At 39.9% G+C, this 15,494-nt stretch overlaps 1 protein-coding gene across 2 annotated transcripts in view; it reads right to left on the reverse strand.

Moving 5' to 3' along the window:
* Window positions 1-12,214, reverse strand: part of klhl2 (kelch-like family member 2) — a 17,730-nt gene extending 5,516 nt beyond the window's left edge. Inside the window, exons 1-14 of one of the 2 annotated variants that reach the window (XM_015060167.1) lie at window positions 11,727-12,214; window positions 8,718-8,837; window positions 8,523-8,629; window positions 7,396-7,517; window positions 6,369-6,531; window positions 6,067-6,176; window positions 5,861-5,977; window positions 3,116-3,265; window positions 2,894-3,011; window positions 2,256-2,453; window positions 2,050-2,151; window positions 1,615-1,743; window positions 740-880; window positions 508-651 (exon numbers count right to left, since the gene is read on the reverse strand). In XM_015060167.1, coding sequence (XP_014915653.1) covers window positions 508-651; window positions 740-880; window positions 1,615-1,743; window positions 2,050-2,151; window positions 2,256-2,453; window positions 2,894-3,011; window positions 3,116-3,265; window positions 5,861-5,977; window positions 6,067-6,176; window positions 6,369-6,531; window positions 7,396-7,517; window positions 8,523-8,629; window positions 8,718-8,837; window positions 11,727-11,794 — 1,789 coding nt within the window. In that variant the 5' untranslated portion in view covers window positions 11,795-12,214. The remainder of the gene's footprint in view (window positions 1-507; window positions 652-739; window positions 881-1,614; window positions 1,744-2,049; window positions 2,152-2,255; window positions 2,454-2,893; window positions 3,012-3,115; window positions 3,266-5,860; window positions 5,978-6,066; window positions 6,177-6,368; window positions 6,532-7,395; window positions 7,518-8,522; window positions 8,630-8,717; window positions 8,838-11,726) is intronic. The other variant, XM_015060168.1, reaches the window with a different exon arrangement.
* Window positions 12,215-15,494: the final 3,280 nt, after the last annotated feature.

Here is a 15,494-nt window from a genome sequence, read left to right on the forward strand (position 1 = left end):
AAAAAAAAAAAAAAAAAAAAAAAAAAAAAAAAAAAAAAAAAAAAAAAAAAAAAAAATTTTATGTTTTTATTTTTTTTTTTAAAGTTTTTTAAAAGGGGTTTTTTTTTTTTGGCCCGAGGTCACAGGAAAAACAAAAAAAAAAAAAAAAAAAAAAAAAAAAAAAAAAAAAAAAGCAAAAAAATAAATAATTCTCATCGTCATTTTGATCATTATAATAATAATACAAAATTTTATCACAAAATTTTGTGATGAAACTTTAAGTCCATAGTGGACATGCTGAGTGTTCTTGTAGAGGAAAGTCAAATGTGTTTCAGTCCAAAGCACAGCAAACATGTGGAAGGTGACATATTCTAAAATATCTGCAGCTTTAATTGCAGCAAAATGTAGTTTTCAAAGTATGAACCCAGTAATTCACATTTAAATTATTTTTATCTGGAAAAAAAGGGTTTAAAAAAAAAAAACTTGGTAAAAGTCACATTGTGTCTGGGGCTCGACTTGCTCACTGACCTGCATAACTGCGGCCTGTGCTCATGCAGGTTGGCAGTAGCGTCCACTTGTCAGTGGTTGGGTTGTAGAATTCCACTGAGGCTAAGTTGCAGCTGCCGTCGTCGCCTCCCACCACGTACAGCAGGTTGTTTATGGCACACACACCTGAGAGCACAGACACACAGAGACGAACATCCACCAGTGGAAAAACCAGCATCTGATGCGTCCGAGTGGGTTAGTCCTCCTGACTCACCTGCGTTCCGTCGACACATGTTCATGTCGGCTACCTGCCGCCAGCTGTTGGTGGCTGGATCGTAAACTTCACAGCTCTTCCTCACCAACGGACCGTCATGCCCCCCCACAGCGTACAGCAAACCTTTTAACACACCCACACCTGGGAAAAGCACCGTACAGGATCAGATCTATTGTGCTGCAGTAACACAACTGTTGAGTATCTCATTTTACCAGTAAGCAGGATTAGAGCTGTCAACATTAGTAGTGTGCCTTTTTTAAAGCGTTTTTCTAGTAGTTTCTTATATTTTGGAGACATCAAGATAGATAAACCACCAAACTATGAGTCTTCTTCCCACAGTAAGAACTTCTACACCAAAGAGTTGTTACTTGCACAAACTAGCCTCTTACCTGTGGTGCAATCACCGACTGAATTAAATTGTATTTTATTTGTATTGCACCAAATCACAACAAATATAGTCTCAAGGCACTTTAAAAAATAATTTCAATTCAATCGCACATACATTCCAATTGACCCTACTTATCACTCAATTAATTAAGCAAAGTAGTTGAAAAAGTTTATATTTCTAAGAAAACCCTGCAGACTGCATGGAGTTATGGACTCACTGACTGAGTTTTATTTATTTTTATTTTATCGTTTGACCTCTGACCTCAGAGTGGACCTCTGTAAGGTCCACTTGAACAGTTGAGTGGTTGCCATGGAAAGTTTAAAAATGTTTTCAAACATGCATGAAAGAATCAAGGTGACACTATGTTTTTGATGAGGAAATAACATTGTAACATGATGTAAAGATTAACAAAAGTTAATTTTGTAATAGATATCACTAACCCTTTAATAAAACCTAAACTCTCACATTTGATGACACAAACACACACCTGCTCCACTGCGTCTCGTGCCCATCTCTGCTATGTAGCTCCACGCGTTGTTTTTAGGATTGTAAGCTTCCACTGTACTCAGGCACTGCCTGGTGGCTCCGTCGTAACCTCCCACAGCATACAGGATCCCTGGAAGCATCGGAAATCATTTCAAATTGAACAACTAATGGTATTTAAAGTGGTTTCCTGTAAAACTAAAATACAGCGGTCTCAGCGTGGCACTAAGGAGGAGCGTGGCAGGTGTCAAGCTCGGACAGCGGGGAGGGCAAAAAAAAACAACTCTAAAAAGCTAACTCCTCCAGACAGTGGTAAAAAGCTTGTGGGGTTCAATGAACCCGGCTCCTAAGACCGCGGTCGGCTAAACATTTGTTTTTTCATGCGCTTTTTGTACCGCCTATTTGTCAACCTTCAAATCAAAAACAGAGCTGCAATCACCGTTGACAACACCGACTCCTACGCTGCTGCGCCGGGTGCTCATGGGCAACACGTGGAACCACTCGTCAGTCTTGGCGTTGTAGGCCTCAACTGTGGAAAGACCTGCAGTCACAGAGAACGAACCAGTAAGAGGAACTACCGTCCGTCATCCATCACTTCACAAACGCGTCTCGTCAGGTTTCAACCAGAGAAGGAGGAAGCGGTACCTCTGCTGCCGTCGAAGCCCCCTACGGCATACAGGAGTCCATTGAGCACAGCGGCGCCGAGTGTCGACCTGCGGTCCTGCATGCTGCTCACACTTGTCCAACGGTCCATCACCGGTTCGTAGCAGTCCACCGTCCGCACTCGCAAAGAGCCATTGAAACCACCAACGGCATACACAGACCCACCCATGTACACCACACCTGGAGACCCAACACCCACCAGTGAATTTAACACCAAGTAGTTGTTTACTGGTGTTCTCTTAGAGGTTTCAATAAATCTTAGAGGAAGCCTTAGGCTGGTCCATACGTGCTCTGGAGACACAGCTTTCCACCATCTTCAGAGTACACAGCACTTTATTCAGAGCAATGCAAATATATTCACTCCCCTAGAAGGGATTTCACATTTGGCCCAGTTCAAACACCAAATCAAGGTCCACAGCTCTAGAGGGAGAAACTATCACAAGTACTCCATAGTTTTTCTTCCACTTTGCTATAATTAAGTACAACTTTGAGTTGCTCTCCGAAATAAAATCTGAGCTAAGCATTTTCAGGTTTGTGGCAGTAATGTGGAAAACATGGGAAAAAGTTCACGGGGTGAGAATACTATCACAAGGCAGTTTTAGCAGTTCAGGTTTTCCTACCTGCTCTGCATCTTCTAGTAGGAAGTTCAGCCACTTGGTACCATCGCTGCTCCTCAAAGTCAAAACACTCAACACTTCGGATGGCCTTCGGCGCCTGACCTCCAACCACCACCATCACCTAAATGCAAGAGAAGTGACACAGCACTTAAAAGAGTGTTTGAACAACACTTGGAACATCTCCGCTCCTCTGAAGAAAAGGCTCTGAGTGGTGACAATCTGTACCTTGGGGCAGGAGACTGGCGTTCTCATCCGGGTTCGAGCGGTCTTCATCAGAGCTCGCTGGTCGGCTGGCAACAGGTGGTACTTCATGGCCTCGATCAGGTAGTCTTTGCAGGCACTGCTGTTCTTTATCAGGGACTCTTCTTCGACACGCTGATGGCCAAACGGAAACCAATCAGAAAACGGAACTAGCCAGCTACCAGGTTCTGGTAACCATAAGGACGAGCTCGAAGAAAGCCGAAGCAAACGTTCTTGGTATTGGCCATTTACATCGACAAACTCTTGATTTAAATTGAGCAAACATTTTCTTGCCAGAGACAAAAACTGTAGAACAAACATACAATATAAAATGTCTAAAATGTGCAAATACTCATCCACTACAGTTTAATCAGCTCAGATAGTAATGATCATTGCACTCTCTTCAATGTCTACAATCACAGCGTTTTTGTTGAGGTCATCCATTTAAATTAACAGGAGACTTGCTGTTACTTAGCTGCAGTGGCTTGGCTTAGAGGTGGAGTACCTCAGGGATGACATCTCGGCCCTTTTCTATGATTTACAACAAGATTAAATTTTCCTTTGGGATCAATCATTTTTATTTGAATTCAAACATCTCTGTGAATGTGACACTGAACTGACCTGGCCTGTTAAACTCTACAGGATTTGCAAAGATTTTGGAATCCTGGATAGCAGTTACTTCTTTCATTTAAATTCTTAAGTCAAAGGTTATTCTGTTTACCCTGTCTTAGCAGCTAAAAAGTAATACAATTTATTCCAGGACTTAAGAAGGGATATTTAGGTTATTTCAGTAACTTCATATGTCAAATCGCCAATTTTGCAGTAAATATCATCTTATTATATAAATCATTTCACAATTATAAATCACAAAGTGCTTCACAACACATAGAAATAAATGTGATACACCTAAAACAGTATTAAGTATTAAAGTCAAAATGAAAACAAGAAATTATAAAATCTCACCATCAAAACTCTGTTTACATTTACCTAATTTAAGTCACCTGCACCAGTAACTTGTATGTATTCATATGTATACATCTTTCTCTGCATGTATAAATAGTAATACTTATAGTTTTTCAGTGATTTTTCAGTGACATGTTGTTACTAAATTCACTGTTGTGTCTTTGTGCAATGACAATAACATAAATCTACATCTAAATGACTTAGATTTCAGCATAATGTACAGCAGTCAAAGACTGAAGTGATGCGTTACGGTCTGCTGTCGCGCTACATGAGTCTGTGCTACTAATTTACCCTCTGACCAGACAAACTGTCACTACTCAGACTCAAAAACTGAAGCTGGACAGCTTTGCTTCTGAACAGGAGGACTGGAAATTTTACAACTCATGCCAAGACTTACCAGCAGTCACTGTAAAGAGATTAAAGCAGGTGTAAAGAATTCTGCCTGGAAACAGGCCAACTTGTTCCTACTGAATAGGTAAAAGGATTATTAGAAGAGTCTAAATAAGATGAGACTAAAGCATGAATAATCATCTCGCACTCAGTCAGAAACAAACGTACGGAACAGTTGAGTCGTGACCATCTGTGTTCATCTCTGACAGACCTCAGCTGCTGAATCAGCTGGGACGTCGACTGAGAGCTTCTTGCTCCGCTTGTTTGTGTCAAGGTGTTTTATTCACCACAGTCGGATGCTTTCAGTCAATTCAGATTCAGTTTCTATTAGACTGCATGTTCTCTCAGGTTTTAAATAAATAATTTTGTCCATCTCAACTGAATTCGTTCACATAATTAATCAAATCTTCAGCATTGACTTATTAAATGTAAACTGCATAATTTAGACTACAGTATCTGTTTCTATGCCTCCAGCTATAGCAAAAACTGTTAATTTTACTGATTTGGTGTAAAAAGGGCTTGTCTGGAGATTAGTTTACTCCTACTGTACTATTTGACAAAAGTCATTTTAAAGCACAAATGATGTTTGTCCTTTTTGGGGGGTTTTCCAACAAACAAATCTGTAATTAACTCAGGTTCTGTCACGTCTCAGAAGTATCCATGTTTATGTGTTTAGATCTGCCAGCTTCCGACAGCAGTTTTATGCTAGGATCAATGAGGTAGAATTAATGTTCATATGCTGCAATTTCACCTGATGCATTACTGTTCACCACCATCTCAATCCATTTCTTTTTTCTGAAAGGACATGACTTCCCCAAGAGGTCAGGCTTTAAAAGATGAATTAATTAGACAGTAAGTGACGGCGTACTCTTCACTTTTAAAAATCACTCATCCTGAGGCGAGTCAAGCTTCCAGATACAGTCACTCTAGTTCACTATAAATGAAAGGTGTGATGTCAAGGGGTGAAAAGGGTTAAATTAACCCTATAATAATGTTTTTAACCAGCATTTCACTGAGAAGTAGCTCATATAAGCTCAGCAGCTTCCTGTGAGGTGGAAGCTTGGAAACTGCAGCTCACAGGTTCAGTTGTTGAGGAGCAGCTCGACTGAAAGGTGGTGACAGATTCCACAGCTGAATGGTTGCCATGGAGATTAAAGGATTTCTCAAACGTGCATGAAAGAATCAAAGCAATGCCCAAGATATGGTTTTTGAGCGAATAACATTATAACATGATGTAATGCTCAAAAAGGTTGATACTCCCCCTTTGATGAAGTAAAAGTTGGAATCTCATGGCTCATGCAGTAAGAAGAAGTCTTCTCTGCTGAAATAATGTAGGTATTTTATCTGATGAACAAAAAGCAGACAGGTTGAGCGTACCTGCACCAGGTATTCTCTGGAGAGCAGCGGCAGGCGGACATGCTCCATCAGGTGGGCAAGGTGTTCCTGTCGGACATCTTTGTCATGGTTGACCCAAGCGATCACTGCTTCAAACACCTTTGCAGAAACACAGACCTGAGTAAGGCTGAGGGGTGTGTGTGTGTCTGCTGTGTCACACCTGAGCGCAGGCCAGCGGGGACGTGCACCTTCTCCTCTGACGGGATGGTGAGCTTGTCACTGGCGATCAGGCTGGACACCTGCTCCATGCCCAGGTTCAGAAACTCCTCACTCCCCACCACCTCCGTGAAATTATGCTCTGTCAGCACAGACATAATGCGTCGGTACTACTTCTCGGGCACCAACAGAAGTTTTCCACAGCGTCTCCATTAATTACACCTGTCCTCATTCTGTCTCGTCCCCCCCCCCCCTGTCCTAGATAGACCCGAACAAATGCAAACTGCACTTAATGAAGCGGTGGGAAGTGTTGCCAGAGTCTGAGGACACAAACCTGCATAGCTGTTAGCCAGACACAGAAGCTGGGAGCAGGCATGTAGGTCGGCGAAGGCTCTGATCCCCAGGCAGTTGGACGGGTGGAGCTGGGAGCCCAGGAACTCGCAGCAGGCCTTCTTCACCTCGCTGAGCTGCAGCAGTCCCGCTGCAGGCAGCAGAGCCTGGCGGGCGCAAACACAAAGAGTGGCAAAGAGAAAGACAGCAGCTGTCATGGTTACGGTTTAGCATAGACCTGAGCAGGGGGCCGCTGGAGGGAGGTGTTCTGGATGAGACCATAACTCTGAAAACTAATGTTCCACACCACCAACACTGTGAAACATGGGAGTGGTAACATCATCCTCAGCAAAGACATGGAAGTAAGTGGAAGTTAAAGGGGACATACCATAAAAAATCTAATTTTTTAACCCTTAAATACATTTTTGGTGCTCTTTGAGTGTGTAGGAGAGCAGAGAATTTACATGTATTCTTTGTGTTGCACAGATATCTTTATGTTCTTTTTGGGTCATTTTTTTCAGTCCATTTCTTTTTCTCTAAAGTCCATGACATTTTCTCATCTATTCCGTCACAGTATTTGCTGTGGAACTGCTAAACAAGGTCATGAATTTACAACTAATCAGTTCTGTGCATCCGCCATTTTTCTTCTCGTAGCAGCAGGGCCGTCAGAGGCTGCAGAGGACCAGACACTGGGGCAACGTTCACTTCCTATCAGGATAACCACCCGGACATGAACCAGAGCTACAATAGAGGATTTAGATCAAATAACTATTCATGTGATTGAAAGTCCAGACACAAATCCAGCTGAGAATAGAAATGCATCCCAGAACTCCCTGACTTTTATTGGTCAAAATTAAAACCATGCATCAGATTCCTTTCTCTTCATAGTAATGCACGTCTCTGTTTTGGTCAATCATTAAAAAAAAAAACAATAAAATATGCTGGTTGTGATGTGAAGAAGTTTAAGAGGTACGAATATGTTTACATGTCGCTGTCAGTGTCTGACCAGTGACCACGGTGTGTTTGGTTACCTGGACGTTGTCCTCGGTGACCTGAATCTCTGCTGTGTAGATGTAGTCCACCAGCAGGCCCAGAGTCCAGCCGCCCATCTCCTTTATCCTCACTCGTTTGGCTCTGCTCTCCGTCATCTCTCCTGTCCACAGCAATTAAAAACGTCACGATTCAGTTAGTGACAAACGCAGCTGGTAGACAGAAACTGAAATTATGGCTGGACACTAAATCAATATCAATATATATTCCAATAAACACGTGAGCAATATTAGTAGATAATATGTCTGTTAAGATATTTAATATAAACAAATTCACTGAAGTATGATCGAGAACCGCACGGCATTCTGGGGAATGTAGGCAGAGGAAAGGCTTTAGCTGCTCAACCTCTCACAAGAGTGCTAGGCAAGATGACTAGCATCAACCAACTCACTCACTCTTTGGTTACCTAGCAACAACCTGTTGAGTGACTTGCACAGCAGCAGTTTCAGGTTTCTGCACTGAGCCTCATAACTGCTTAACAATACAAACCAATGGCATGAAATTTAAAACTGTGGATAAAACATTAAAGGTCACAAGTTTGTCTGTATTTCAGATATTTAAAACAAAAAAACTAAGCAATAATTATGTAAAGGCTAACTGAGTGAAGTTAAGTTACTGTAATTCCTGTTAAGGTTATACGCTTTTATTTTGGTAACTTTCCTTTTAAGGTAAAGGAATGCAGTTAAACACAATGAACAGAAAAGGTTGACAGCAAAACAGAAAAAATGATCAACAGCAACTCACTTTTAGCTTCAGTCAATAAGGGAAGATGGAAGAAGTAACTGGGATTGAAATTTAAAATGTGAGAATCTTGAGATTTTTATGAAAAAATGTGCGATTGATGGCATTATTAAAGGAACTGAACAGGATGTACGACAACGGATGGCAGTTGTAATATTATCTGTTCTCTTTGGCTAGCTCTTACATTGGTTGATGAATGATACGGATGGTTTTAATAAATCATCATTTAACCATTGACTGGATGCTACAAATTATCTATATGGACTGATATGAAATGCTGATATTGTGATACGTTTTTTGGGGGGGGTTTTTAGCCATATCGTCCTGCTCTAACTGAAGCACGCCGGGGACAGAGGACAGTCCATACCTGTAAACATGGCGTGGAAATAAGGGCTCCCGGCAGCCAGAACCACCCTGTGAGCAGCAATCTCTACATCCTCTGCGACTATAGTCACATCACACAACAGGCTCTGGCTGCACAGAGGAGATGAAGCGGGAAACAGGTTGCAGGTTACACCGACAGCGGAGGAGGACAAACAACCCGGTAGAGAGGACAAATCACCTGCGCAGCTCATTCATGACCTTAAAGGCCTTCCTCATGTGCCGAGGGTTCAGGGTGACGGGGCCCTGCCTCTCCACTCCATCCTCCTTATCCAGAGAGTGTGGACACAGCCTAGTACACCTAGAACACACACACACACATTAATACAGAACATAAACATACACAGGCATTAGAGCAGGCGTGGTAATTAGCCCTGTCATGATAACAATAAATTGTCCCAGAAGTTATTGTAATAAACAATAATATTGTTGTTTTTAGGCCACTTTCAAATAATATAAATGTAACTACTAATACAAGGAGACATTCTAAAAGATCAGTAAACTTTAAAATCCAAAGAACATTTAATACTGGAAGACATTCTAAATATCCAAAATAAATAAATAAAACAACAGAAATAACAAATAAAATTAATTAGGAAGTCTCTGTAAAAATAAAATTATGCTTAAAAAAATAAAAGGCTAACCGAGACCAAAGAACCAGACTGAAGACTTCAGTCATCCAGTTTTTGGTAGAACAAGAGAAAAGAGAAAAATAAGAAATCATGCAAATGGAAGTTATTAAGCTTGTTTTAATTTATCATGTAATTACTTGTTTAATTGCGACGGGTCTAACAACCAAAGATCTGTGCAGGTTTTACGCCTTCAGGACTGTTGAGCTCCACAGTCAAAAGTTAAAATGTTATTTAATTCTCTATACTGCAAGGTTTAAATAAATCATAATTCACCATTAAGTCATCTAAAACAATATTTTAGTTCTCCACACTAAGTGTGTGTTGTGGGGCCATCAAAGTCTGATTACCACAGTCTGGATTAGACAAAACCCTCAACATCACTAAGATATATACAAGTGCATCATATTGTGTTTAAACATCAGTTAAAAAGAGGGATGCGCAAATTGCAGCTTTCTGACCAATCACTGATTACCGATCTTTAAAAAGCTCAACCTGCTTTGACATTTTTTTTTTTTTTGTCTGAAATAGCAAAAGAGGACAGTGGTTGATTTTTAGACCTTTGCTGAGGCTGATGAGATCAGTGGATAAGATCGGCTTCACGTAGAAGTATCGGCTGATCTCCCAAAATGAAGGATATTAGCGGTGCTTTATCAGCTGGCCGATTTATCGTGCACCTCTAGTTAAAAGGTCAATAAGGAAACATCAGTCAAGTTGGATGTCAAACTCCGCAAAATAAAAAAAAAATAAAAAAATGAAATGCATGACTAAAACTTCTAGATGAAAATATCTATGGCTGTTGATAGTGAGTGTATTTACGACTCGACACCAGAACTCAAACATTTCTGACTTTTCCTATTGGTACAACATAATGTTGTCATGGCTACAGTATGGAGCTGTTGATGAAACATTTTCATTTCTGATATTTCTCTTTTCACAGCTATAGATTCAATACCACCAACTTCCTCAGACATCCAAAATAAAAAACTCAAAATAAAGCAACATGTTCAGGCAGGCAACTTCTAAAAATGGTTGCTGAAAAAGACTGAAGGAACAACATTGGTGCTCAGATTTTCACTACCACACTTTAAAGAATCATCAAGCGTCTGGCACTGATTTCACTACCTGGATTCTTTCTGCATGGAGGATGGACAGTATAAGAAATATCACAATCCTTGCAATGAAGCTTTTTAACTCAGGTTAAAGTATTTATTCAGTTTTTAACTGGACCATTTCCCCGTTTTTTGTTTTTCAACCCACAAAATTAACAATTACAGCATAAAAACTCAAATTTGTTGTGTAAACCTTATTCATGCTCCCAAGTACAGCTGGCTTACGGCTTAAAAATAAAATCTATTTTTTTTTCCATACCAGATCTGATTTTAATTTTTATTTTGCTTTCTTTGCAAAAAAAAAAAGTTACAAATGCTAGAAAATATTTTCAAATAATCATTCCTTCTACAAGAATGTATGTTTAATTATAATAATTTAGTCATAAAATTAACACAACATTTTACCAGAATGTCTTAAACTTAAGAGTCTTTTTCCAGACAGACTCAGTAGTTTGCACAATTGTTTCAAAATCCCACCAACTGCTGTTAATTAATGGATGCTGATGTGTTAAAAGATTAAGTATGTATGTGATGAAGCTGTAAAACACTCCTGTCAAACAAGATGGTGGACTGACTGACATCACTAATCTATAAAAACCCAAGAAGTGTGATGGAGAAGAAAAATACAGATATTTTAAAAATTAATCTTCAAGACACTTTTTTTCCACTAAAACTTAAAATTTTGTTCTTAAGACATTTGTTAATATATTAACTAATAAAAGGAATCTGTAAATCACTGTTAATTCAAAAGTTACAAAATCGCTGTATTAAATGTCGGGTTAAAACAAATCCCAAACTGTTTTGGAGATTATTGTCCGCTTTTTCTTCTTTTTTATTTTACGTTTGGGGGGAGGGGGGGAGGGCAGAGCAAATTAATCGCAAATTTGCTCCATTCCTGAATTGCGGACCCACGGGGCCAAACGAAATCATCCAGAGGGCCGTACATGGCCCCCGGGACTCACTTTGGAAACTGATACAGCAGAGTAAAGACACGGCGCTAAAACTGCTGGACAGATAACAGTTGTAGTTGATGCATCTTAGAAATCTCCCCACCTCCGGCCTCTCCTTCATAATAAAAGTACCAACACAACATCATTTATGCCGCTCGTGGCAAAATCACGTCGCCCCTGTTTTCTGTCACAAACACACCCACACGCGCGCCGTTGTGGGAGTCCACGCTCGTAATCTTTGGCCAAAAACAGAACAAACAAAATCCCCGGATCTGGATCCTGCAGCCTGCCCCTCCTGCTGCTGCATCCACCAGATCATTCAGACCCTGCACCGCACCGCGCCGCGCCGCCAGGCTGCGGGAGAAACTCTCCCCCGCTCAGTCAGCTGCCTCACCGGTTGCCCAGGGTCTCTGCTACTGCGGCACCATCCGTCAAGCAGCCATTGGGAAATGTCAACACACACACGCACACACACACACACGCGCGCGCGCACACTTACAGCGGATGACTGTCCATGATTCCGGTGTTTTTCAGAGGCTGAAAACTTGGCCCTGCAGAATGCACCATTCCATATCCACAGATGGCTCTTTTATGGGTCTGAATCCAGGCGTGAATCGGGGCTCAGAGGGCGGGCAGGCGGGCTGACAGCAGCCCCATTAAAGCAGCCTGCCTCACATCAACACCCAGCCCACTGCGGTGACTCTCTCCGTGGACACGTTTCGGTTCAGCTCGGCGGCTCGTGGCCAGCAGCGGCAGCAGTTGTTCTTCTGCTTCGGTCAGGAAGGTAGCGCCCCCCTCCCCACCACACACACACACACCGAACCAGACGGGCTTGATTTTAGGTGTCCGTGCCTTCCTGGGTGTCTCTGGGAGCCAGAGGGGGAACGGAGAAGGATACCTGTTATTTTCCAATAGCTGATTAAAACGCACAAACAAGGACAGGGTGGCAAAGACGGTCTTTTAAGCGGCCAAGGCGTCCAAGAAGAAAGCGCTGTCTCCCTCTAGCGGTGGAAGACTGACCAGAGGAGGCTGCGTGAACTCTGTCGGGTTTGGCAGTCTGTCTTCACATATAATCACACTGCACTCCCAGCGCTGCAGTTTTAGACATTTGAGCATTTTTGCCGGGATTGAACCATATTATTTTTATTCTCCGCCCCTCCTGAGTCACACAACAATTTAAATAGTTACAAGATAGATACAATTATATTTATATTTTCACATCTGAAGACCAATATTTTGTAGATTATTGTTTGCTGAATATTAGAAACTCAGACTGGATGGAGAGTATCTATCAACATCAATTTCCAAGTATTCCCTCATAGCCTCAGTTGGACTTAACACCCAGGACTTTGACTAGGCCATTCTAACATATTGTCACCTTCCTAATGGTCCAAGTAATTTTTGCCAGAAAAATTATCTGGGGGAAAACAAATCACTTTTGCCAAAATAAAATATTTCAGAAAGGTGGCGATATGGAAATGCTTTCATCTAAACCTTTCGTGTATGTTCAGAGTGTTCCTATCAGAGAATAAAGCCCATCCCAGGCTCAAGGTTATTGTTTTTTATTTTTTGCTTGTTTGTAGCCTCTAACAGGTTTTCTCCCAGGATTTTCCTGTATTTAGGCCCATCCATCTTTCCATAAACTTTGACAAGCTTCTCCAGCTTTCTGATGAAGAAAAGCATCTAAACAGCATGTTCGCTTTCCATCACACACAGCGTGAGTCTATCTCTTTATTTATTTATTTATTTATTGTTTGTTTTGTTTGTTTTCTTTTAACTGTGCCACCCCAAATTTTTTACTGGCCCGGCCTGTCCACCCCTATGAAAATGTTCTGATAAATTTTCTTATAAATAAAATTGACATTGACATTCCTTATGTCTGTAATGAAAAGGTTTTATTGCGGATACCTGTTCAGTAATGGTATCATATGATACATCGTCTTGCCATACAGACAATATTTTTCGTATTTTCGAAGTTCAAAGCTACAAGTAAAATTACAGAAATAAATAATAAACGTTAAAAGGAGTGAGTAGAAATGTAAACTTATAAAGTCATAGTGACTTAACTCTCCTTCTTTAAGCTCAGACTTTTTTCTTATTGGCTAAGCTAATTAGTGGAAGTGTTTGATTTACGCTAATATTTGCTACAGGAAGTCATAAGCTTATTTTGCTCATTACAGTCTTCATAAATGTCAATAATTACCTATTTAATTCAATCTCCAGAAGTACAACTTTAATTAGCTACAATTACATGCAACTATCAAGCAGCATTACCAGTTCTAATTTGAGATATTTTAAATAAAATTTAAATGAATAAATTATAAATCTTAAATATTAATTTTTAAAATTGATGTTTTCCCCATTTGAACTGAAATTTGAGTCAAAGTGTAATTAATTTTCTGCAATAAAAATTTTGCATAATTTTTCCAAACCGTGAGTATCTAATTCATTTATGATATGCATGTCTTTTTTTCCCCTTTTCTTTTTCCATCTCCTAAAATTGATCTGCTAATCAGGAATCGTAGGGTTGTGACGTAATGCCTTCAATAGAATAAACTACTACATACTTAACAAACCATTTCTGTGTACTTTAGGTTGTACCAGTAAAATTGGCAGACAAAAAAAAACAACAAAAAAACAGACAACTCCTGACTGTAAAGTAGGAAATTCCATATCAGTCTTGGGTCTACTGAGGAGCAGAGCCCCTGGTGTTTGGTGAGAGCTCTTTCCCCAGAACCCATCTGTGAGGAACAAGCAGGAGCTGTGAAGCCGAGCAGAACAAGTCTGTTCTGGTGTGAACACACTGAATAGATTACAGAGAGAGCACTGCCTTCCTTTCTTTGAAATTATGTAATGCAAAAACATGGAATAAAAATGGTTTCAAATGAATGGCAAATGACTGACATTAAGCTACAGATCTAAATATAGTTAGTAGGATGTTTTCTTTGCTTATACATCAAGTTATTTATTGCATCACACAATAAGACTGTTTTGATCCTGGGAGGCATCCAGTGGCGGTTCTAGCATTTTTAGCAGATTAGCATTTTATGTCAGAAGATGACAGAAAATGCCCTTTTGTTGTTTTACGACCACTAAGATTTTTTTTATTTTGTTTTTATTGATTGTTTCAAGTGTAATTTTTAAAATGGAACATTAACATTTACAGGCAAAATACATGAGATCTTAGCCAAGTGGCTAATTTTCTTCCCTAGTCACAATGGACAGGTTGATATAATGTTCAATAAGAAGAAAAAGCAAACTCAGGCTACTGCACAAAAACACTTCTTAAAGGAGAAGAGAGAGAAATGTTATGTTCTGATCAGATATCTATGTAATCTCAAGGAATGGATATCCTTAATTTAGGGCTTTATTGATCCATTTTAATTTTGGGATAATTATACAACTGCAACAATTTTAAAAAAATGTTTCTAAAGCATTAACCCCCCCTGGATGTTTTATATTTTTATTACTTGTACAAATCAATTATCAGAATTTTTTTTTTTGTGCAAAAAACTCCCTTTAAGGTCATAGTACAAACTGGTTTCTGCAACATGATAATGAATGTAACAGAAAATAAGTGATTGCATAAATATTCACCACTCCAGACATTTGATGTTAGCTTGCTTTATCCCTGCCCCTCAAAGCCAACCAGCTTAAATGTTGTTTCTGATCAGAAGTCAGATATTAACTTCTTACGTAGGACTTTGTTGATGACCAAAAAAAAAAAAGAAAAGAAAGAAATATCTTAGTCTTTCTGCAATTTGTGGGATTTCCCCAAATCTAAGTATAGGTATAAATAGACTTGTTCACCAACTTACTGTTTTTTATGTTAGACTCAAATCATTCAAATGAAAAAAGTCCATTAAAGGGACAGCATTATGTAAAGAAAGAAAGAAAAATGTTTTGAGCTTTACATCATGTTAGTATTATCTCATCAAAAACATACATAGAGTGTTTTGATCCTTTCATCTCCCATTGCAACCATTCAGCTGTACAAAATGCTTGGAGGGACCAAGCTCTTCCTCAGAGCTGCAGTTTCCAAGCTTTCGCCTCTAAGAGCAGCCTTCTGCCACAACTCCCTTACTCAGCTCCTTCAGACTAGCCAGCAGCAATTAGCAAACACCTGGTGGAACTGCACATCAGCTGGACTCATTATGTGAGCTGCTTCTCAGTGAAATGCTGGTAAAAAAAAAAAAAAAAAAAAAAAAAAAAATTTTTTAAAGGGTTAAAAAGGGGGCCATTTTTGGGAGACACCCCAGAGGGATTT

This window comes from Poecilia latipinna, unplaced genomic scaffold (genome assembly GCF_001443285.1).
Source record: "Poecilia latipinna isolate Pla-1442-1.1 unplaced genomic scaffold, P_latipinna-1.0 Scaffold1691, whole genome shotgun sequence".
NCBI lineage: Eukaryota > Metazoa > Chordata > Actinopteri > Cyprinodontiformes > Poeciliidae > Poecilia > Poecilia latipinna.